This window comes from Acomys minous, assembly GCF_964271855.1.
Source record: "Acomys minous genome assembly, chromosome: 5".
NCBI lineage: Eukaryota > Metazoa > Chordata > Mammalia > Rodentia > Muridae > Acomys > Acomys minous.
In genome coordinates, this window is record NC_140494.1 from 129,776,545 (window position 1) to 129,799,642 (window position 23,098).

The following is a 23,098-nucleotide window of genomic DNA, read 5'->3' on the forward strand; positions in this document are numbered from 1 at the left end:
TGCCCTCTTCTGACCTTCAGGTATACATGCAGGCAGAACGCTGTATATGTAATCAGTAAATAAGTCTTTAAAAAAAAAGAGAGAGACTAGATATACAGCTCAGTTTATGGTAAAGTGCTTGCCTCCTATGTACAAAGGCTTGGGTTTGACCCCAGGACCATACTTCTAGCAAACCTTTCCTTGCTAGGCTGCTGTATTATTCTAGATCCTAGCAGGAACATGTGCAATTACTGTTTCTTTGTAGTTGTTTGACTAATTTGAGTCTGTCACTTACTTGAGAGTTTTCTAAATATTTTTTCTAGAATGGTTTTGTTAGGACTTTAAGTCTTAAACATTTCTTCTGGTCTCAAGAAACTCTTTAGTTGCTGAGTGTATTGGTGCACAGATTTAATCTCAGCACTTGGGATGCAGACACAAGAGGATCTCGGTGAGTTTGAGACCAACCTGGTCTCTATAGCAAGTGCCAGGCCAGCCAGGACTACATAGTGAGATGCTGTCTCAAAAATAAAAGAGGGGCTAGAGACAGGGCTTCATGCTTAAGAGCACTGATTGCTTTTGTAGAGGATCTGGGTCTGACTCCCAGCTCCCACCTGGCAGCTCACAGCCGTCCCTAACTGCAGTTCCCGGGACCCAGTCCCCTCCTACGGCCGTCTCAGACTCCAGGCACACACGCAGTGCACTTACACACATGCAGGCAAAGTGCGTGTACCTGTAAAACAGAAAAGAAGGACACAAAGAAGCTCTGTAGAACCCTGTGGTTGTGCCATGTCTGTTCCCTCTGTGTCCACCTGTGCTCACAACACTTCTCTAATCTGAGTGCCGTTTTGGGGGATGGGGAGACATGAGACCTGTGTCCTTCTCAAAGCCGTAACGCCGCTCCAATCTGTGGTTGCTTGTTGTTCACAGAGTACTATATAGCTACTACTTTTAAAAAAGTCCTTGATACGTTTTATATCATACTTAATTTTACAGAAAAAATCTAGATGCATGACATGACAATATAAATTGTTTTAATGAAGATGGACTAATTACCTACATCTCGTGTTAGTCTCAGATTAAAAAATTTTAACTATATTTGTGTGTGCGTGCGTGCGTGCATGTGGATCAGAGAATAACTTGTGGGAGTTGTTTCTCTCCTACCATGTGAGTGTTGGGGATCAAACTCAGCTCATGAGGGTTGGCAGCAAGCCCCTACCTGATGAGCCGTCTCCCAGCTCGTTTGTTTGCTTATATTACATCGTATTCTTTTCACTAGCCCCACACTGTTTGAGGAGTTTCTAAGTCTTACTGAATTTACCATAGTATTGAAGTGAAGCTGCTTAGAGAGGGCACTGTCTCACAGTGTACTTAGTTATTCTGTGACTGCCTGTCAGCAGCTCTTAGTGCTTATTATGAGCTTATGATTTAACACATGCTAGCCTGTTGCTGTTACCCATGAAGTTCATTTTTAGCTGGGCCAGTTTGCTTTCCCACTTGGTTGAGTGCACTATCAGCTAGAGGTCAGTTACTGACAAGATTTTGAAGGCATATTGCATCTGGCTGAACAAAGGCAGACACATGGATATCACACGCTAACCTAAAGCATGGCAGGAGAACATGGCTGACTACAGAGTGGGCGAGGCTTACCTTGAGCTCGTGATGTCCCTAGGATGTGTGGAAAGAGAGAAGCTTTACGCTGAGCCCTTCAGCACTTGACTAGGGCTTGTAAGCTCCACCACAGGATACATTGCTTGAGTACCTGCCTTCTTGAAAATGGGATTTATTTTCATGCATGAAATGCTCTTATTCAAGATAATTCCCAAGGTGGCTAACTTAAAGATTGTTTTCATTGGGGAGATTATTTTTAAATACATTGCATATTTGCACATAGGTGTCACGGGTATGGACATTTTCCTGTCCTTTCTTGTACTTCTTGGTTTGTTCTTCATATTAGAAGGGGTTTGAAGTGTATTTGGACCCAGTTTAACCCTCATAGTGCTGTTAGTAGAGTGAGTGTGCGCTTACACAGGGGTCATTCACTAACCTTCAGTTCTGCTCTCATCAGCGTTGGCTCCTAAGAATTAGGTCAGACCCCTCTGTCCTCTGGGCTTTGGGGGATATGTGCAAATTAATCACTTTGTGAAAACATTTGCCTTATGAGATCTTTCAGTAGACATGCTGAAAAAAAAATGCCTAGGGAGCTGGAAAGAAGGTCCAGTGGTTAAGAGCATGTGTTGCTCCTACAGAGGACTAGGATCTAATACCCCCAAGGGTCTCTGCAATCAATCTCTCTCTCTCTCTCTCTCTCTCTCTCTCTCTCTCTCTCTCTCTCTCTCTCTCTGGGTCTCTGCAGTCAATCTCTCTCTCTCTCTCTCTCTCTCTCTCTCTCTCTCTCTCACACACACACACACACACACACACACACACACACACACCATTATGATTCTTATCCATGGTAAAGAGTTTAATCTTGACTTGCACTGGAAGTTTTGCTTGAAGTCTTCTCTCACCGCTAGGTAGGAGGACTTGGTCAGGCCCTTCCTAGACCTACAGCACCAGACTCCCCTGGACAGTGTTAAGTGGTGCACGCTCTTCAGCCGATTTAGACCTGCGGAGTCAGAAGCCGTGGCCCTGGTGCCGGCAGCCTGTTTGAACAGGTGCTTCCAGGCTCCTGTTGTACAATGTGGTGTTTGAGAAGCCGTGCTTTACGGCTTTGCTTATAGGGAGGAGCGTTCCCTGTTCACCAGAACCAACGGCGTATATACACAGCCTCTCCTAAGACCTGTGTAACCAAGGTGTTCTGGGAGCGTCACCTTGTGAGGCGGGATGCTTCCTTCCTTTTCTGTGGCTTACGTTAGGAGAGTTTATCTTCGTGGAACTACCTCAGTAATCTTTGTGGTGCTTTCTTAATAAACAAAGATTTATTTTTTCTCCTGGCTGCAGGCTGAGGTCTAGTTACTGTCAAGCCCCCTGCCCTTTCACAGTATACCCATTTTTTAAAAAAAATTCCTCCTCTAAGAAAAACATCTTTTCATTAAGATATTTATGTTTTAAAGCTAGCTCATAGTTAAATTTGGGAAATAACAAATATTTTACTTTAAAATTACTTCTTTGAAATGAGTGTGCTCTTTGCTCTGGTTACCTGTAGCACAAATACCATTTTAAAAAATATTTTATTTAATTTTAATTTATGTGCATTGGTGTGAGGGTGTCATATCTTGGAGTTACAGACAGTTGTGAGCTGCCATATTGGTGCTGGGAATTGAACCCGGGTACTTTGGAAGAGCAGGCAGTGCTCTTACTCACTGAGCCATCTCTCCAACCCCACAAATACCGTTTTTTATCGGCCATTTGCTAGTATATCTCTGGTGGCTTTGAACTCAACATACTTTTCAAGAAAAATTAATTTGGAACTGAGTCCTCGTCATTATCCCCTTGTCATATTGCAGTGTAGAAAAGAAGGTGGACTCTGTTCTCTTCATGTCTTTATCGTGCACCCACTCCACTGCACACGGGAGTTCTGACTCCTGTGAATTAGGATATCTTAAAAGTAGCTCCAGGCCGGGCATGGTGATGCTCGCCACCCCAGCCCTCGGGAGGCAGAGGCAGGCAGATCTCTGTGAGTTCAAGGGCAGCCTGGTCTACAAAGCGAATGCAGGACAGCTAAGTCTACACAGAGAGATCCTGTCTCACCCCCACCCAAAGTAGCTAAGGTGGCTCAGGTGGGTGAGGGTCTTGCTGATCCCCAAGCTTCATAGTAGAATTGACTCCTGCAGACTTACTCATGTGGGCCGTGTCATTCTTTCTCATGGCCCTCCCCACTCAATATTAAGAAGTTTCTTTAAAAAGTTTGGTACTCGGGAGGCAGAGGCAGGCAGATCTCTGTGAGTTCCAGGCCAGCCTGGTCTATAAAGCGACTCCAGGACAGCCAAGGCTACACAGAGAAACTCTGCCATAAATAAATAAATAAATAAATAAATAAATAAATAAATAAGAAAATAAAAAATAAAAGAAGTTTGAGCTGAGTGTCAGTTTTTTTTATTGATAGTTTTGTAGTGCAAGTAAGGTTTGGATTATATTAACTAGTTTTGGCTAATGAAATGATATGCTTATTTAGAGATTTGCCTTTTTTAAAAATTTATTTTTATAGATTTATATATAGCAGAAGGATGCTCTGTAGTTCTAAATGGGTCTGAGTTCTAGTTGGAGTATATTTGTGTGTGATATGTATTTCTAATCAGTATTTTAAAATCACTCACCAGTTTAATTTGAGTGATTTTATGTTATTACTAAAATGTAGTGCTCTGTGGGTTTATTTTACATTTGATTATTCTTTGAATTTCAGGATGGTGAGGAAGAAGAAAATGAGAAAGGTATGTTTGATGCTAAGTAGAGCTTCAAGTATATGGACATGTAGAAAAGCAGGGTATATGAAAATAAACATTCCTTATTTGAAATCTTATTTTAAAATAGTTTCTTTTCAAATTATCAATTTAGTAAATTAAGTTAGCTTCTTAATTTTTCAATTGGTTTTGATTTTTTTTTAAACACAAGATATGTCCTAACTGAATAGTACATATCAGTTACTGTAGTGAATGATACCATGTCTCACTATAGATTTAGTTCTATTTTAAAAAATCATTTGTGGCATACGGTAAGTAAATTCCGTCTTTGAGACTGACACTGCAGTAACTCATACGTGCTAATTAGAGTCTTAGTTTATGACTCAATGAATCTGCACCAATCTTAAGAATGGTGAATGACCAGGAAACTGGCTTTTGTTTGCTAATTAGAGAAACTTTCATATGATTTTCTGACATGTATCAGTGATTTGGGAGAAGTATCTTATCCAATACAATCACAGGACAACAGTAGTAATACATGTGGTCACTATGAGGTTGAGTTCTTGGACAGAAGCCACATTATCCTATTGGACTAGAAAGGACATGGAGCAGGCTCCCAGCCAGGCCGAAGCTGCGACGGAATAAAGCTACCGACTGCAAAGCTCACATACCCGGAGCCTTTCTCTCTGTGGGAATGCAAGACATCTTTGCAAACAGTCATTGCAGACCACCTGGATAGGATCCAGATAGCAAGCGGCCACCTTTCTAGACGTCACGGAGGAGCGCCTTCAGAGTCTTCCCTAGCAGTTTTGCATTCGATTCTGGACTACGCAGCGATTGAAGAGTGAAAAAGATGGGGCTTGGAAACACTCTGAAGACCGATGTCCTCAGACTGTGACCTTCCAGGAAGTCATCAAGGAGCTCCCAAGGTCACAAGGATTAAATCCCAAGATGAGCCGAGCATTAAATAACAAACCTGCACACCTGTCACTCTACCATGGAGGAAAACAGTTCAGATACCATCAATTTATAAGCAGCAATGAAGAGCCGCATCTTGAGGATGGATCCATTTTCTCACTGTTGTTGTTTTGATGTTTGTATGTAGAGATCATTTTTTCCCTGAAGAATAAGTGATCTTAGGTAAAGGATTGTGTATGTTAGTTAACCCCTGTGTTCCCCCTAACCTTCCATCAGTGCTAATGACTGGCTTTATATTTTCTAGGTCCTATTCTAGCTTATGAATGTGAAACTGTTTAAACTTCTTGTTTTGCCATGTTTATTCCTGTTAAATCCTCTTAGATATAGCAGGTTCTGGTGATGGCACACAAGAAATACCTAACCCTCTTCCTTCAGAGGGGAGCCTAGCTGAGGCTGGCCACACAGCCCGCGAAGACACGGAAGCTAATGCGGCTGGGGAAGAAGCTGAGGACGACAACATCTCGGTCACAGTCCAGGCTGAAGATGCCATCACTCTGGATTTTGATGGTGATGACCTCCTAGAAACAGGTAAAAATGTGAAAATTACAGATTCTGAAGCAAGTAAGCCAAAAGATGGGCAGGACGCCATTGCACAGAGCCCGGAGAAGGAAACCAAGGATTATGAGATGAATCCGAACCATAAAGATGGTAAGAAGGAAGACTCCGTGAAGGGGGATCCTGTCGAGAAGGAAGCCAGAGAAAGTTCTAAGAAAGCAGAATCTGGAGACAAAGAAAAGGATACTTTGAAGAAAGGGCCCTCGTCTACAGGGGCCTCTGGTCAAGCAAAGAGGTTTGTTTTTCTATGTCAGTTCTTTACGATACTGAAATTCCAGCATTCAATAAGATCGCGCTACATTAAGGGGGTGGCTTCAAGACCATGCACAATAATTAGTGTCTTATGATCGTGCCTAGAGTATTTTTGACCGGCATAAGTTACTTTAAAAAAAAAAAAAATTCAAGATCTTCATGATATGCAGTGTGTCCTACTGAGTGCATTGTCAGCATATATTTTATTTTTTGTTTTGTTTTTTGGTTTTTGTTTTTTGTTTTTTGTTTTTGTTTTTTTGGGTTTTGTTTTTTGTTTTTGTTTTTTTTCAAATTGACAATTTTTGTGTTTTTATTTTTAAAAACCCTTGTGATGGTGGTTAATGAGCAACTGTCAGTCCTAAGAACACAAAATGAAGTCAAGTCCCAGCCCTGAAATCTGGAGAAGATGGCCATATATCCACTGCATAGGATTGTCAGAAAAACTAGATCTTCAGGCATCTTGGGCAAATGAGTGCAAGCGTCCCAAGGGAGCCATGTCAAGTAGCCTGGCGTAGGCCTGTGGAGTTGTCCATGTGTATGAGCAGAACCCGTTTTGCAATGCTGTCAATATCAAGCTGTTCGGTTTTTGTTTTGTTTTTTGTTTTCAATTTTCTTCTGGTGATTTGCCTCTTTAGCTCTTCAAAGGAATCTAAAGACAGCAAGACCTCATCTAAAGATGACAAAGGTAAGAGCTGTTGTCTCTTTTCCTTAGAACCTCACATACTTCCCACCAAAAGTGTTAGCTGTCTGTGTTCCCTTTACACTTAGTCTTCAGAAATTTGTTGAGAAGATACAAATTTTGATAATCTTTAATTGGTGGCATTAAAACAACTGCAGGAAGCCCTGTTCTTAGAACTTTACCCTTTAGTTACTTTGTAAACTTGTGTGATTGTAGAAATATATTTAATTGCAATGAGTTTGAAAAATCAGACATGACCACACCCATTTCCTCTTCTGCTTAGGGTGAAACTTGTACAATAAATATTCCTTGTCTATATTTGTGGGATCTACTGTTCAGAAGAAAGCTAGCGTTTGGTAGTACTTCGTTATTTAAACTAGGATACACTTCTGTTAACATAGAAAATGCACAGTATCTATATGTTTCAGAGTTCACTTCCTACTTTGACTTTTGTGTTAATGGTTGTCTTATGTAGGGAAATAATTTTGTGTTGAATTCCTGTAAGGTCTGAGGAACAATTTTTAAAAATTTTGTACATGGTACTCTTTATACAGTGTATGCTGTCCCTTGAGTATATCCCTTGATACTCCCTTAGGGAGTAAATCTTACTGTTTCTTATTTGGCAAGAGTTGGTTATCTTGTGCCCATGAGCAATATGGCGTCCTGTTGCCCCTCTGCTCTGATGGCGTGAAGAGCACTTGTTCTCTAAGAAAGCGTTCTGTAGGAACATGCATTGCACTCGTGTACTGCCAAATCCTCCGGTCTCTCCCAAGGGTTGAAAGGAGGTTTTGTGCATTGCTGGGCTTGTATTCTGTTGGTATGTTTTAATAGTTAGAAATTATCACTGACTTGACTCAGTATCTGTAACTACAGTATCCCCAGCCTTTACATTTTGGGTGCATTGATAAGATATAAAAGGTTTATTCTTTTTTTTTTTTAATATTTATTTACTTATTGTGTGTACAGTATTCTGTTTGCATGTGTGCCTGCATGACAGAAGAGGGCACCAGACTTCATTATAGATGGTTGTGAGCCACCATGTGGTTGCTGGGAATTGAACTCAGGACCTTTGGAAGAGTAGACAGTGCTCTTAACCCCTGAGCCAATTCTCTAGCCCCCAAAAGGTTTATTCTTTAAATTGAGAAACATAGTAATTTTGTTAAGTGGTACCTTCTTTCCTGATACTCAAAACACTTTTACTATAATTAGACAAGTGCCTAGGCCTAACTATTATTAGTTATGATAGATATACACATTTCTAAGTTACATGTCATAAGATAAAACATTTTGATGACTGTCTTCAAGAATAGAAAAAATATTAACTGTCGGTATTTTCAGGGTTGAGTCGTTTGTGTTGTTTGTCCCTAAAAGCAGCTTTCCAGATGTTCACATCCATCTGGTGAACCTTTAAGGCACTGAAATGTTTACTTTTTCTGCTACTTTTTTAAAGGTTTATTTATTTACTGTTATGTATACAGTGCTCTGCCTGCATATACACCCGCAGGCCAGAAGAGGGCACCTGATCCTATTATAGATGGTTGTGAGTCACCATGTGGTTGCTGGGAATTGAACTCAGGACCTCTGGAGGGACAGACAGTGCTCTTAACTGCTGAGCCAGCTGTCCAGCCCTCTTGAACATGTTTTAACATGGTATTTTAGAAAGTGTTTTCTGCATCACTACACTAAAGGAGGAAAACACTGCAGGCACTAACTTGTATGTTTTATATACTTACATGTGTGAAACCATATTTGTATGGAGACAGTTTAGAAACAAGCTGTGATCATTTCTCTAGTCTTAAGTTATTTTGAGGTCTCTGTTCTTACTGTAATGATTGTTTTAGAAGATTGATTCTTATTTAGATCAAGAGTTATCCAATTCCCATTTTCTCCTAACCTTTCTCTAGTGGAAAATGAAGGTGGCTAGGTGTGGTGGCACAGACACCACAGGACTTGGGAGTCAGAGGCAGTCAGATCTGAGGTTGACAGCAGCCTGGTCTACAGAGTGAGTTCCAGGATAGCCAGGGCCACACAGGGAAACCCCGTCTCAAAAACCAAGAACAAATAACCAAAACAAAGCAAAAGAGAAAATGAAGGTGAATTATTAAAATGTCTGTTCTCTACTCTGGATCTACCTACCCTTTTTCCTTCCCATTTATCAGGTCCTTCAGTGTCCATGGCAGAGGTCCGGCATTGGCGCCGTCTGCTCACTGCCACAGGACTGCTGCCAGGCACCTCAGTTCAGGGTTATGGAGTGAGGACAGGTTGTTAACATGTGTTAGAAAATGTCCAAGATGTAGTGGAGTTTTCACCTACTTTGTATTAAAATTCATGTAACAGGGAGTGTGCAAACACTCAGGAGTCGTTCTCACTGTTCTGTTTGATTTTCATAATGGTAAGCGCGTAAGATTTTGGCTATTGTTATGTTACCAAAATTTAAATGAGAAAGGATTTGGTGATGAAAGCCTGTGAGCCTTGTCAGCCAGCACAGGCACTTACGCTGCTGTTGACCGTCCTAGGGAGCACAGGCAGCGCCGGAGGCGGCAGTGGAAGCTCAACCAAGAACATCTGGGTCAGCGGACTGTCTTCTAATACCAAAGCTGCCGATTTGAAGAACCTTTTTGGCAAATATGGAAAGGTATATTCTTTTTACTTCTCAGTCTGTCTTTTTAGTATTCAAAATAGTTAGGTAATTTATTCTATATATCATACTTTTTAAGATTTTAGATTTATTTACTTTATTTAATGTGTATGAGTGTTTTGCTTGCATGATGTCTATGTACCAGGTCAGAAAATGCTCCTTGAAACTGGCGTTATATAGGCTACACAGAGAAACCCTGTTTCAAAAAACAAAACAAAACAAAACAAAAAAAGGAAACTGGCGTTATAGATAGCTGTGAGCTGCCGTGTGGGTGCTGGGAATTGGACCTCAGTCCTCTGCAAACAGCCAGTGCTCACAACAGTTGAGCCATTCTCTCTAGGCAAATATATTCTATATTTTTGTATCTCTGAGCATTGGGAGTCTTTGAGTTCCAAGTGTATACTTATTTGAGCTGAAAGTGGAGTTTTATTTATTATGATGCAAAGAATCTGGCAGATGCTGAGACTGTTCATCAGAAAATGCAAGTAGCTGGAATTAGATAGTGGAATGTATAAACTGCCGAGGAAACAACAGCCTTACGGGAGGCTCTCAGCCACTAACAAGAAAAATGTAAAACTGTTTTGTTGCTGATCACGAAACTTCCATTCTTAGTGTTTTCTGACACTGTAAGAACCTGTTTTGCTTACAGACTTTCTACTTGAAGATGTAAAAGCCTCTAAAGTCAGTGAAACCAGTTTTTGTAATATTCATTAATGGTGTGTGTATGTGTTTTGTGTGTGAGTGTGATGTGTGTATGAATGTGTGCAGGTGTGATATGCGTGTGTGTGTGTGTGTGTGTGTGTGTGTGTGTGTGTGTATGTGCATGGGTGAGTGTGTTTGAAAGAAGTCTTGAAGTGGGCTGGGTGAGGTGGCTGTCAGGCCTCCTCAATTGCTCTCCAGCCTATATTAAGAGGTAGGGTTTCTCCCTTGGACGCAGAGCTTACCAATATGGCTAGTCTAGTTAGCCAGCCTGCTTGGGGGGGTCATCTTGGGGGGTCACCGCAGCCCTCCAGCATTTAGTTGGGTGTTTGGGACCTTAAATGAAACTTTCACGTCAGTGTGGCAAATACTTAGCCCACTGAGCCATCTCCTTAGTCTCCAGGGGAAAATATTTTCTAAAAGCATAGATAAGAGATAGTGTCCTTATCAGTAATTAAAATTTGATGCTTAACCAAATCAAATACTCACATTGTCTTTTAAGAATGTAATGTGTGTTATGAAGAATTCTGCTTCATTTTTCTTATTCCTTCAAATCAGAGTTGAAAGGATTTCTTTTTAAAAAATGTCCTTATTTCTTCACATCACCCTAAGTCAGTGCTAATTTAATATTTTCATTAGTTCAGATATGCTAAGTTAAAAGAATCCAGTTTCTGACTAGACTATGAGAAGAAAAGAAACGGCTTTATATTGAAATAATCAAGAGTGATGAGGCAGCCAAAAGGATGGGAAGAAAATGTTTGCAAACTGACAACCAGATCCTAATGTAAAATATATACATAGAAGGAACTCAGAAATCTCAATCGCAACAGATGGACAAACTAAAAAGCAGGCAGTAGACCTATGTAAACGCTTCCCCCCCAAAATAAAAATGAGCTAGGAGCAATGGCACATACCTATAATCCCAGCACTCAGGAGACAGAGGCAGGTGGATCACTGTGAGTTCAAGGCCAGTCTGGTCTACAAAGCAAGTCTCAGACAGCCAAGGCTACACAGAGAAACCCTGTCTCAAAACCCTCCACCCGCCAAAAAAGAAGTCTGTAAGTGTGAAAAAGTGTGGATTGTTGAAAGGGTAGTTCTTTTCCTGGGCGTGGTGGCGCACGCCTTTAATTCCAGCACTTGGGAGGTAGAGGCAGGCGGATCATTGTGAGTTCGAGGCCAGCCTGGTCTACAAAGGGAGTCCAGGACAGCCAAGGCTACACAGAGACACCCTGTCTCCAAAAACAAAACAAAACACACACACACACACACACACACACACACACACACACACACACACACACCAAAAAAAAAGAAAGAAAGAAAGAAAGAAAGAAAAAAAGGGTAGTTGATTCATTTGGAAAAGTTTGTGTCTGTTACTGGGCTCCCGAACAGTAGAGAGAGCAGTTACAGAACAATCTGCAGTCACTTTTTTTTTTTTTTTGGGTTTTGGAGACAGGGTCTCTCTGCTTAGCCCTGGCTGTCCTGGCCTCACTTTATAGACCAGGCTGGCCTCGAACTCACAGAGATCTGCCTGCCTCTGCCTCCCGAGTGCTGGGATTAAAGGCGTGCGCCACCACGGCCGCCTGCAGTCACTTCTTTCTATTCAAGTCTCTACATAAATTTCTATTCTCCATATATACATCATACATTTTTAGCTTGTTATACTGTTAACTCTTTGAGGGTAAGATCTTGTCCTACTTGTATGCACATGGTAGGTTTAAATACTTATTAAATTAATAACCAGTATTAGTAAATTAGTCTCAGAATGATTGCCTCATAATCAACTGTAGTGTATGTTGTGTTCTGTTTCAGTTATGTGCTTTTAGAGACACAAAACAGTGCTTTATTGTTGGCACTTGACAGAATATAAACTGCATAAGAACACTGTACATGACGACGAGACTGTGGACTCAAACTTCTGCAGGGCAAAGCAGCTCTTTGATGCTGTTGTTTTGAGACAGGGTTTCTCTTGTAGTCCTGCTTTGTAGGCCAGGCTGGCCTCAAACTCACAGAGAATCCGCCTGCCTCTCCCTCCTGCGTGCTGGGACTAAAGTCGTCCGCCACCACACCTGGCTCAAAGCAGCTTTTCTTAAAACTTACATGAAGCCAGCAGGGCAAGATGGTGCACACCTATAATCGCACGGGAGGCAGAGGGAGGTGGATCTCCGTGAATTTAAGGCCAGCCTGGTCTACAAAGGGAGTCCAGGACAGCCAGGACTACAGGAGAAATCCTGTCTTGAAAAAACAAAACATAACAAACACACAAAACTTACATGAAGCCTGCAACTTCCAACAACCCACAACAAAACCTAAACTCCTCCCCCCCCCCATCCCGTTTTCTGTTACATCATTGTTCACTCTTCAGCCCTGGGTTATCCCTGCTTTTCTTCTCACTCTTCCGTTCTGTTTGGAATCTCTTTGATAGTGATTATCTTACGATTTTTGTGGCATGTTCTTGGGATGTATTTTGAGTCTACATTTTCTTCTTTTTTCTTTACTCATTTTTGAAATTTAAAGTGACTCAAAGGAAAGAATTAAGACTTCTGTAAACTGTCCACAGACATGTCTGTATGTTTTCTTAGTAGATTCACGGTGAGCCCACAGTGAGGGAACGGTCTAAAGCCAATTTCTTTGTATTTGTTATTTTTGTACTAATACTTTATTGATGTAGCTTGTTGGGCTGTATATTTGGGTCAAGGAATGGATAAGTAATTCCCTTGAATACTTTAAATATATATTATCAAGGTAGATGCTGGTCACAAAAATAAGGAGAGGACAGACTTAGCTTATAGTGTATCTTCACTAGCCCTTAGTTTGAGCTGCCTCCGTGCTGAGTCTTACCTCTCCACAGCTGTACAATTCTCAAGTGTAATCTAATTTTATAGGTGTTGAGTGCAAAGGTAGTTACAAATGCTCGAAGTCCTGGGGCAAAGTGCTATGGCATCGTAACTATGTCTTCAAGCACAGAAGTGTCCAGATGCATTGCACATCTCCATCGCACGGAGCTGCATGGACAGCTGATTTCTGTGGAGAAAGTAAGTATGTTCATGAATGTTCATGAAAAGGGAGGTTGACAAGAGGGCTGATCTGGAAATTCAAATCTAAAACTTAGGAGTGTCTTCAGGGGTCAAGTTTTGATTTTGGTTCATTCCAGAGTTTTTGATTAAGATGCTCAACAGGGAAAGTGGATGCAGACAAGTGTAATTTAAACCAACAGAGAAGCAGGTGCAGACATCTGAGATCCAAATTGTGAAACAGTCGCAGTTCAAGAGTTTCAGATAGCAGTAGTCAACCTGTAGTCTTAGTCCAAAACGTCTTTGTCAGGCAGGTGGTACATGGCTGTAATCCCAGAACTTGGGAGGCAGAGGCAGGGAAATCATGAGTTGAAGACTGCCGTGGACTACAAAGAGTTCCTAACCTGCCCGAGGCCGCCCCCGAATTTAGGGTCATCCTGTGTCTGCCTCAGAAGTGCTAGGATTACAGGCATGTACAGCTTTGCCCAGCTCAACACCACTTATATAATGCAACTTTAAAGCTGACGGATTTTAAAAACATTTATTATTTCTGTTTAACCCTTTCAGGTCAAAGGCGATCCTTCTAAGAAAGAAATGAAGAAAGAAAATGATGAAAAGAGTAGTTCAAAAAGTGCTGGCGATAAAAAGAATACAAGTGATAGGAGCGCCAAGTAAGGGCTGACTGATAGCTGCTAAGATAACACTGGCCTGTGATAGACACATTGCCTGTTACATAGCAAAAGCAGTTATTCTGTTTTCTTGTCTTGAATGATATGGTCAGGATCCAAGCATCTATCAAAAAAGAAGAGAAACGGTCATCTGAGAAATCGGAAAAAAAAGAAAACAAAGATACTAAGAAAATAGAGAAAGATGAGAAAAATGATAATGGGCCAAGTGGTCAGACTTCAGAACCGATGAAGAGAAGTGACGAAAAGAAGCGGATAAGTGAGTCAGGCGTCCTGTTTCCTGTTCCTCTCAGCGCTGCCTGCTGCTTATTTTGTGTTTCGGAAGGGACTGCTTTTCAGATGTTGTTAGAGCCTGGAGTAGAAAAGGGAGTTTTATAGACCAACAGCAAGGTCTTTATGTCCTACTACAAGGTCATATTCTTATATCTGAGGTCCCCGACTGTACCATTAAACCTTAGCTTACTTGGGTTTGGGATGTACTCACCCCACCCCCCTTCCCACAACTGCCAGTGACCAGTGGCCATTGATTTATAGTATCTTAGTGAATTAGGATCTTTTGGTATCAGTAAGAGTGTTTAACAGATTAAATTATTTTAATGTCTTTGCATTTAAGTTAGAATAAGTATTCTTTTTACTATCAGGTGAAAATTTGATTTTATTAATTTATGCTTTTCAACAATATTTTATAGATGTTTGTTTGTCTAAAATATTAACCTTTTTTAGGTTCAAAGAGTCCAGGACATATGGTGATGCTAAACCAAAGCAAAGGAGACCATTGCAGGTCATCAAGAAGGGGCAGACACGAGAAAGTAAGTCCTCCAGGTGCTGCTGCTGCTGCTTGATTGGCTGCCAAAAGAGAAAGAAAGCTGTTGTCAGCAGGGCCTGGTGGCACACACCTTTAATCCCAGCACTCAAGGAGGCAGAGGCAGGCAGATCTCTGTGTGTTCAAGGCCAGCCTGGTCTACAGAGTGAGTCTAGGACAGCCAAGGGCACACAGAGAAACCCTGTTTTGAAAAACCAAAAAGTTCGTTAAGTTTTTAAAAGGAAATATTACTAGTTTTATACTTTAGAAAGTATTTTCTTGGGCTGTTTTTGTTTTAATTCATGTGTATGTGTATGAGCCTGCGTGAGTTTATGTACATGCAGGACCCCCAGGGCGGGTGGGCAGAAAGGTATTGGATCTCTTAGAACTGGAGCCACAGGCAATTGTGAGCCGCTTTGTGGTGCTGGGATACAAATTGGGGTCCTCTGCAATTGCAGCAGGGGCTCTTAACCCCTGAAACCTCTGAGCCCGCTCCTCTAATCCCCTCATTTAAACGTGTGGCTGGGCCTGGTGCTGCCTTTAATCCCAGCACTTGGGAGGCAGAGTCAGCCTGGTCTATAGAGTGAGTTCTAGGATAGCCAGGGTTGTTACACAGAGAAACCCTGTCTCAAAAACAAAACAAACTTTTCAAGTGACCAGTGAAATCTAGAATATGTAACTTGAGGTTATCTTAACTTGTACTCCTTATGGTTTTCTTCTTTAGGTTCATGGAAGAAGCAAAGAAAAGGAGAGGGCTAGCCTGGATAAAAAAAGAGACAAAGACTGCCGGAGGAAAGAGATCTTGCCTTTTGAAAAGATGAAGGAACAAAGATTGAGAGAGCATTTAGTTCGCTTTGAAAGACTGAGACAAGCAGTGGAATTCAGAAGGTAGGAGGAGCATTTCCGACAGCTCTAAGCAGCGAGAGAGCGTCCTCCCCTATTAGACTGAAGTGAGGGACTGACCCGGTGCGTTTGCGCAGCACTCCATAGCTTGCAAAGTCCCTTTCCATGTTATCTCCATCTCAGTTCTGTAAGGTTAACTAAGCCCTGGTTTATTACTACCATTAGCAGGTAGTAGGAAGAGGCCTGGAGGGGCTAAATGCCTCTTAAATTCCGTGTGCTAATGAGTGGCAGAGTCCGGGCCTCAGATCCAAGTCTGACTCCAAGTCCAGTGCTCTTTTCCTCTATCCCAAAGCTGCTGCCAAAAGAGCCGTGCCTTAGAGGAGGAGGTGACTTCCAGACAGTCTCAGAGTAAGGTACAGGGAAACCTTCATCTGAAGTGAAGGCCGAGTTGCTCTGCGAGCTTTAATGCAGTCCCTACTTCATCCCCATTAAAACAGACTGAAGACTAAAAGCAGATGCTTCCACTATCAGTGGCAGTACCAACAAGTCGACAAGGGTTCCAGTGCATATCCACATACATGCATTTGGATGCCACATGAAATAGTGTAAACAGTGTTTTTAAGCTGTTAGACCTGTTTAGAACAGAGGTCACTCGTGGAATAGCGTCTACAGTTCTCAGCCTCAGATGTTAGGAGCTTTGAAAGCTGCAGCTCAGGAATACAACCATTGCCTGTGCTGAAAGGAAATGGTTCCTTGCAAAACTCACCTCCGTAAGCACATCCCAGCTTCTGTTCATCAGTAACAGGTTGGGAAGAATGGAAGTGGAGAGCTACCGGGGAAGTGATCTCAGACCCATCAAAGCGATGCCTGTTTTATTTTTAAAGCCCCCTTTGTTGCTTAGGCTTATCTTTCACCCAGGGACCCTTTCGCTTCAGCCTCCTCCTACCGAGCTGTAACACAGGCACACATCACTGCATCCAACCAGTGACCCTTTAAAAATAACATGAGAAGGTGTGCCTCCTTCCTCTCCCGGGGGGGAAAAATACAATGTACAATCTATTTGCCTATTATTTACGGAAAAGTCAGTGTAATGATTTAGCAGTAATATAAAAATAATATACATGATTTGTAACAAATATATATATTCCAGATATAAATGTTTAGACATGTAGAAGATACATTTAACTAGTCAGGTGTTTATATCTTATTAGACTCACCGAGAATGTGAAAGCTACAGATAATGACTGATTTTATGTGTCGTATTGGTGAGTCATGTACCAATAGAAGTGTACCAGGAGAAGTGAGAACATTCAAACATGATTTCTGAAATGGTAACAACTCTTGGTAGAGCCCTCAACAAAGTGTAATTTCCCGCACCTTAAAAAAAGTAAATTTTGAGTTGTGTTAATTGAAAATTTTAGTACATGAGCCCATACTAAAAGCAAATAAACAAGCCTAGCATTTATTAAAAAAAGAGTTAAACTCTAGGCTACCTTTTAAAAGCATTTGTTGTTTCTCAAGGGCGTGGCTGTCCACTGTGGCATAGGAAAGGGTTTAAAAGTGTTAGGTATTCTTTGCTTTGTAGAGCGTGTCGTTTGGTCTGTAGAAGTGCACTGATAGCTCATGATTGGCAGGTGCAGTAGAGTTCTTGGTCTCTACCCACTGACTACTGTGCTAACTTAGAATGTCACATCAGTTTTTATGGACTGGTACTCACCATTGAGAATACTGAATTGTTATAGGCAAATATGCAAGCGGGCAAAACTCACAAAAGCCTGAGTGTCACCTGAGTGTCACCTGAGTGTCACCTAAGTGTCAGGAAGATGAAGCACTGCAAGGTCCAGTATGTGTTTGTATTGAGTTACCTCTAGCTCAGAAGCAGGGTCCCTTCTAAGGCTGTCTTTTAAGAAGCCAATGTACAGCCACAGTGGCCTGTGTGCCAGTTACAGTGGCACACACCAATAATCTCAGTACTTAGAGGCAGAAGCAAGAGGTTTGCCACACGTTTAAGGCCACTGGTCCACATAGTGAGTTTGAGGCTAGCCAGAGCTACACAGTGAGACCTTGTCACAAAAAGCCAAAAGAAAAATTGTAGCTTTATAAATTTATATACATTTATAAAATGACAATTATTGGGTTTTTATTATGGTGGGATTTTCATTTAACAAAATCATCTAAAAGGTGAATAGTGTATAAAATTTAGCTGCTTAGTTGACTCTCCTTATAAATAACTGATAAGACTGGAATATGTTTAAAGTTTTACTTTGCATTCTTTCCAATTACATTAAAATTATTAGAATTAAATGTGGGATTTAAAATTGCCAATCATGAGGAAAAATTCAAATTCAAAGCTATTATTTTTCACACAGTGCTAGCATAATTTAAGTATTTCTAAATACTGATTTTTGTTAGACGAAGAGAGATTGCAGAAAGAGAGCGTCGAGAGCGTGAACGCGTTAGAATAATTCGTGAACGGGAAGAACGGGAACGCTTACAGAGAGAGAGAGAGCGCCTAGAGATTGAGAGGCAAAAACTAGAGAGAGAGAGGATGGAACGCGAACGCTTGGAAAGGGAACGCATTCGTATTGAACAGGTGCAGTCAGAACATCTTTTCATCTTGAACAACTCACCTTTGCAAACCATGTGGTTTTTTGTTTTGTTTTGTTTTGTTTTTTGTCCTCAAGTTTGCTTTACTTACCGTAAAGCTCCTGTAGATCAGATGAGCGTTGACGTGCCCCTAACAGATGAAGAGTTAGGCACTCGTTAAAAGTGTCTTGAACAGTGACTTCCTTGTCGATTGCAAGTGACCTGTAACTGCAGAAAAATGGCAGCCTAATAGTATGAGCATAGGACTGAGTCCAGAGTAGTTGTAATCCAGGCTCTGTCACCACCCCGGATCCAGAAAATAGCAAGTGCTTCCTTATCGTGGGAGTCAGTCCCCAGGCTGGGAGGAAGTAATGCTTCTCTGCGTAGCTGTCACCTAGGGCGTTAGGCACGTAGATCTCGCAGTGCGTATTAAGAACCCAGCCTTCTCGTTCCTTTTGGGTGCTGTTGTTTAAGTCAGTTTACTGAGCCAAATCCACCTTCCCCAGAGCGCTTACCAGTCTCTACCACTCAAGCCAACAGCAGCTGCAGTCTAGATGATTAAGTCTAGTGTATCTGTGCCAGGTGTGTGCTCCGCCTGGCGCTCGCTAGGACAGGTTCTTGACCCAGACGCACACGTGCTTACCCTCTGTCTCATGTGGTTCACTCCTGTGCATGTGAAGGAACGGCGCAAGGAAGCTGAACGGATTGCTCGAGAGAGAGAGGAACTCAGAAGGCAGCAGCAGCAGCTCCGCTATGAGCAAGAGAAAAGGAACTCTCTGAAGCGCCCACGTGACGTAGACCACAGGTAGGTGCGTCCTGGCTTCCTCAGGGGCTGGGCTGGCTGTGGCGCTCTTAGTGCGCTCAGGTTACACTAGGGTGCACGCACTCCCAGCTCTGGGACGGAGCCGCTCTTTGCTAACATGGAAGGGCAGGGATTACAGTACTGGAGGCCCAGGCCAGTTCCAGGCAGGGACAGTCTCTTGTCTCTTCTCTTACTGCAGCTGCAAGTACACAGACATAATTGGTATCGATAGAATTTCCTAACTCAGGCTTTGAAAAAACCTTGTCAAGGCAGAGAGTAAGCAAACGGAAGTCATGATTTTGTGTGCTTGTGTTCATGCTTCCTAGTAGAGTTTAAAAATATAAGTGTTTCACATAATTTTATTAATATAAATTCTGTGCACTTTAGGTTTTTGTTTTAATGAGAAAACGGTTAGAAGGATGCACTGTGCTCAGGTCTGACCTCTCCAGCTCCTGTGAGGGCCACAGTGGCTGAGGCTGAGGAGGTAGCTCCGTGATGGAGTGCTTGCTTCCCTTGCATGTGCCAGGCCCCGGGCCGTCCCCAGCACTTTAAGGGAGGAAAAGGGAACTGAAAACTGCTGCGTAGAGTCCATTATGACATGTCAGGCATTCTGTCTTTTCTATTTGAAGATGTAAGAACAGGCAGCTTAGGCTGGAGAGGGGACTTGATGGGCAAAGAGATTCCTGAGCAAGCATGCGATCAGAGTTTGCAATCCCAGCAGCCATCTAAGAAGTTGAGTGCAGAAATATGTGCCTGCAATCCCAGCACTGAAGAGTCAGACAGGCAGATCCCTGGAGCTCTCTGGCCAGCTAATCTAGTTAATTCCATGAGCTCCAGGGTTAGTGAGAGATCCTGTCTTAAAAAGTCAGGTGGAGACAACACCCACGTTAATCTCTTGCCTCCACACACATAGATGTGTGCACCTAGCATGCAGTTTTTCTTTCTTTCTTTCTTTCTTTCTTTTTTTTTTGTTTTTTGAGACAGGGTTTCTCTGTATAGCCTTGGCTGTCCTGGACTCCCTTTGTAGACCAGGCTGGCTTCGAACTCACAGCGATCCGCCTGCCTCTGCCTCCTGAGTGCTGGGATTAAAGGCATGCGCCACCACGCCCAGCTCGCATGCAGTTTTTCAATTCCTGACAATATGACAACAGGATTGTCATAAGCAACAACTAATGCTGCCCAGGTCCTCACTGCTGTATCTTGAGTTCAGTAGCCTTTATGCCCACAGTTCACATGTGGTGTCTGAATCCAAGTGAATGTTGTTTGATTATTGTCAAGTAATTTATATAAATGAGCACCCATTTCTCTTCAAGGCGAGATGATCCTTACTGGAGCGAGAATAAAAAGTTATCTCTAGATACAGATGCGCGGTTTGGCCATGGATCCGACTATCGTCAGCAGAGCAGGTTCCTTGACTTCAGTCACCGCGATCGGGGCAGGTTTCCTGACACTGCAGCTGTGCAGTCCTCGTCCTTTGAAAGGTTGGTGGACGCTGAAATGATTACATTTGTGGTAGGAGCCTTGCTAGTCATAACTTTGGTTCTCTATAAGATATTAAAGAGGTGCTGAGTCAAAACTGAATGTTGAGAACAAATCTGTATGTTTAGCTTTGGTTTTCACTGTAGGGTGAGTGATATCTCTTCTCACCTTCAGTTGGATGGGGTCCTTGGGAGGGACGGCTGAAGAGTCAGGAGTTGAGACCAGCCAGGGCCACGTAGCCATTTGCGACTCTGCTCCATAGAAACCAACAGGACTTTTAAGTAAAAACAAGTGTGAATGGGGAATGCTAGTTTTGGGTATGCCGTGGCTCTCAGGAACAGTAAACCATGCAGGCTGCTAGTGACCTGACTGACACCATATCTCCTGGAAAAGAAACCAATCTTGGTGTTAGCCATAGCTCAACTTAAAAGAAAATTATTATAGTTAGCAGTGGGGGCTTTTCTGGTGGCCTTGCCATAATTTCCCTTAAGTAAGGTTTCATGATTATGTTATCCAAATAGAGTTGAGAGTAAGAGCAAATAAATGCTTCTGAGGACCTGCATTTGTTTTGCATCAGTAGACGGGAACGGTTTGTTGGTCAGAGTGAAGGAAAGAAACCAAGACCAACGGCCCGAAGAGAAGAACCAAGCTTCGAAAGGTACCCCAAAAACTTCAGTGATTCCAGAAGAAATGAGCCTCCACCACCAAGAAATGAGCTTAGAGAAACAGACAGACGAGAGGTACGAGGGGAACGAGATGAGAGAAGAACAGTAATTCTTCATGACAGACCTGAGGTTGCCCACCCTAGACACCCGCGAGAAGCTGGGCCCAATCCTTCTAGACCAACCTCCTGGAAGAGTGAGGGGAGCATGTCCGCAGACAAACGGGAGTCAAGGTAGCGCTTCCTCGTACGGCCTTTGTGGTGCACGGTGCATTTGAGGTTTTAAGACTTGTGAAGCGAGGCTCTGATCACGCTTGTGCCATGTTCACAGGGTTGAAAGGCCAGAACGGTCTGGCAGAGAAGTCTCTGGACACAGTGTGAGGGGAGCACCCCCTGGGAGTCGGAGTGGGGCCTCAGGCTATGCTAGCCGAGAGGGAGACAGAGGGGTCATCTCCGACAGAGGAAGTGGAGCACAGGTAAAAGTTGCTGGAAGTTTCCTGGTGATGCTCACATTTTTTTCTCTCTTTAATTACAATTTTATGTGTATGGATGTTTTGTGTGTGTGTGCGCGCGCACCTGGTGCCTGTGAAGTCTATAAGAGAGCTTCACATCTGGGACTAGAGTCACAAACAGTTTTAGCTGGCCTGTAAGTGCTGGGAATTGACCTGAGCTGTTAGAAGAGCAGCCAGTGAGTACTCCACTGAGTCATCTCTCCAGCCGATAAGCGATGCTTTGGATGGCCACCGTTCTGTTGTGGCCAAGATTGGGTAAATTGGAGTGACTGAGAGTCCAGCTTCCTGCAGTAGGTCTTAAGTTTGTTCTTAGTAGTTGAATATCATTTGTTCAAAGTAGATACTAACCTTAAAACTTAAAAAATTCTCTTACCTTGTTGAGAGGCAGAGTCTGTGTGTTCCAGACTGCCTTGTTTATGAACTGCAGGTGATTGTCCTGTGTCTGCCTCCCCCCTGGAAGTTGTGGCATTTTAGCAGTGGTCTGCCACGTGAGTTCTAGAGGCTCAGCCGAGGTCAGGCTTGCCTGGCAAGTGCTTTTACCTGCTGAAGCATCTTTTTGGCCCTCAAACTTTGTTGCTACTAAAATTCTTGTTCTACTTGGATAGTTGTTATAGTTGTCAAATAACCCTTTCTAATGATAATTTGGCTTTTTCTCTTTTTTCTTTTTGAGACAGGGTTTCTCTATGTAATAGCCCTGGCAGTGAGACCAAACTGGCCTCGAACTCACAGCAGTCCACCTGCCTCTGCCTTCCAAGTATTGGTGTTAAAGGTGTGCGCCACTGTGCCTGGTGATCATTTGGCTTTTTAAAACCACAGAACACTTGCCTCGATGTGCCCTCCTTGAATGCGATGATCTCTGCTGCTCCAGTCTCAGTATGTGTGCTGCTGAAGACTCATCTGCATTAAGTGTGGAGCTGAAGTGAAAGTGCTGTGCTCTTGTTCTGTTTTCCAAAAGTGGACAAATAGGATTATTTTAAACTGCTTTCTATTCTTTAATTTTTTTTTTAATTAAAAAAGAAAATATATGTATTTTATGGAAGCCAGGTGTGGTGGTGCACACCTTTAATCCCAGAACTCCTTGAGGCAGAGGCAGGCACACCTCTGAGTTTGAAGCCAGCTTGGTATACAAAATGGTTCAGGACAGCGGGAGCTATATAGAGAAGCCCTGTCTGGAAAAACCAAAAGTAAAAAACAAAACAAAACTAATAATTAAAATAAGTGTTTTGCCTATGCTGTGCATGCAGTACCTACAGAGGACAGAAGAGGGCATCAGATCTGCTGAGACTGGAGTTAGAGGCTGTGAATCTACCATGTAGGTGCTGGGAATTGATCCCAGCCTTTAATCCCAGCACTTGGGAGGCAGAGGCAGATGGATCACTGTGAGTTCGAGGCCAGCCTGGTCCACAAAGGGAGTCTAGGACAGCCAGGGCTCTGTAAGAAAGGCTCTGAGAGAGCAGCAGTGCTCTTCACCGCTGAGCCATCTCGCTAGCCCCACATGGTATTCTTCTGATATCTTGTTGACTTGAATCTCCTTCTAAGTTATATCTAAACTGCACTAGTGTACAAAACTCATCCGAAAGCATTTTTTTA

The 23,098-nt window shown here is 42.6% G+C and overlaps 1 protein-coding gene across 18 annotated transcripts in view; it reads left to right on the top strand.

Moving 5' to 3' along the window:
- The window catches only part of SLTM (SAFB like transcription modulator), a 63,368-nt gene that overhangs the window by 33,975 nt on the left and 6,295 nt on the right, over nucleotides 1–23,098 (top strand). For 7 of the 18 annotated variants that reach the window (XM_084782722.1, XM_084782719.1, XM_084782731.1 and 4 more), the window contains 14 exons: nucleotides 4,325–4,352; nucleotides 5,622–6,090; nucleotides 6,743–6,792; nucleotides 9,303–9,421; nucleotides 13,009–13,158; nucleotides 13,705–13,808; nucleotides 13,919–14,082; nucleotides 14,547–14,632; nucleotides 15,350–15,513; nucleotides 17,881–18,061; nucleotides 18,735–18,859; nucleotides 20,170–20,337; nucleotides 20,913–21,230; nucleotides 21,328–21,472. In XM_084782722.1, coding sequence (XP_084638848.1) covers nucleotides 4,325–4,352; nucleotides 5,622–6,090; nucleotides 6,743–6,792; nucleotides 9,303–9,421; nucleotides 13,009–13,158; nucleotides 13,705–13,808; nucleotides 13,919–14,082; nucleotides 14,547–14,632; nucleotides 15,350–15,513; nucleotides 17,881–18,061; nucleotides 18,735–18,859; nucleotides 20,170–20,337; nucleotides 20,913–21,230; nucleotides 21,328–21,472 — 2,271 coding nt within the window. The remainder of the gene's footprint in view (nucleotides 1–4,324; nucleotides 4,353–5,621; nucleotides 6,091–6,742; nucleotides 6,793–9,302; nucleotides 9,422–13,008; nucleotides 13,159–13,704; nucleotides 13,809–13,918; nucleotides 14,083–14,546; nucleotides 14,633–15,349; nucleotides 15,514–17,880; nucleotides 18,062–18,734; nucleotides 18,860–20,169; nucleotides 20,338–20,912; nucleotides 21,231–21,327; nucleotides 21,473–23,098) is intronic. The other 11 variants (XM_084782730.1, XM_084782736.1, XM_084782721.1 and 8 more) reach the window with 5 other exon arrangements.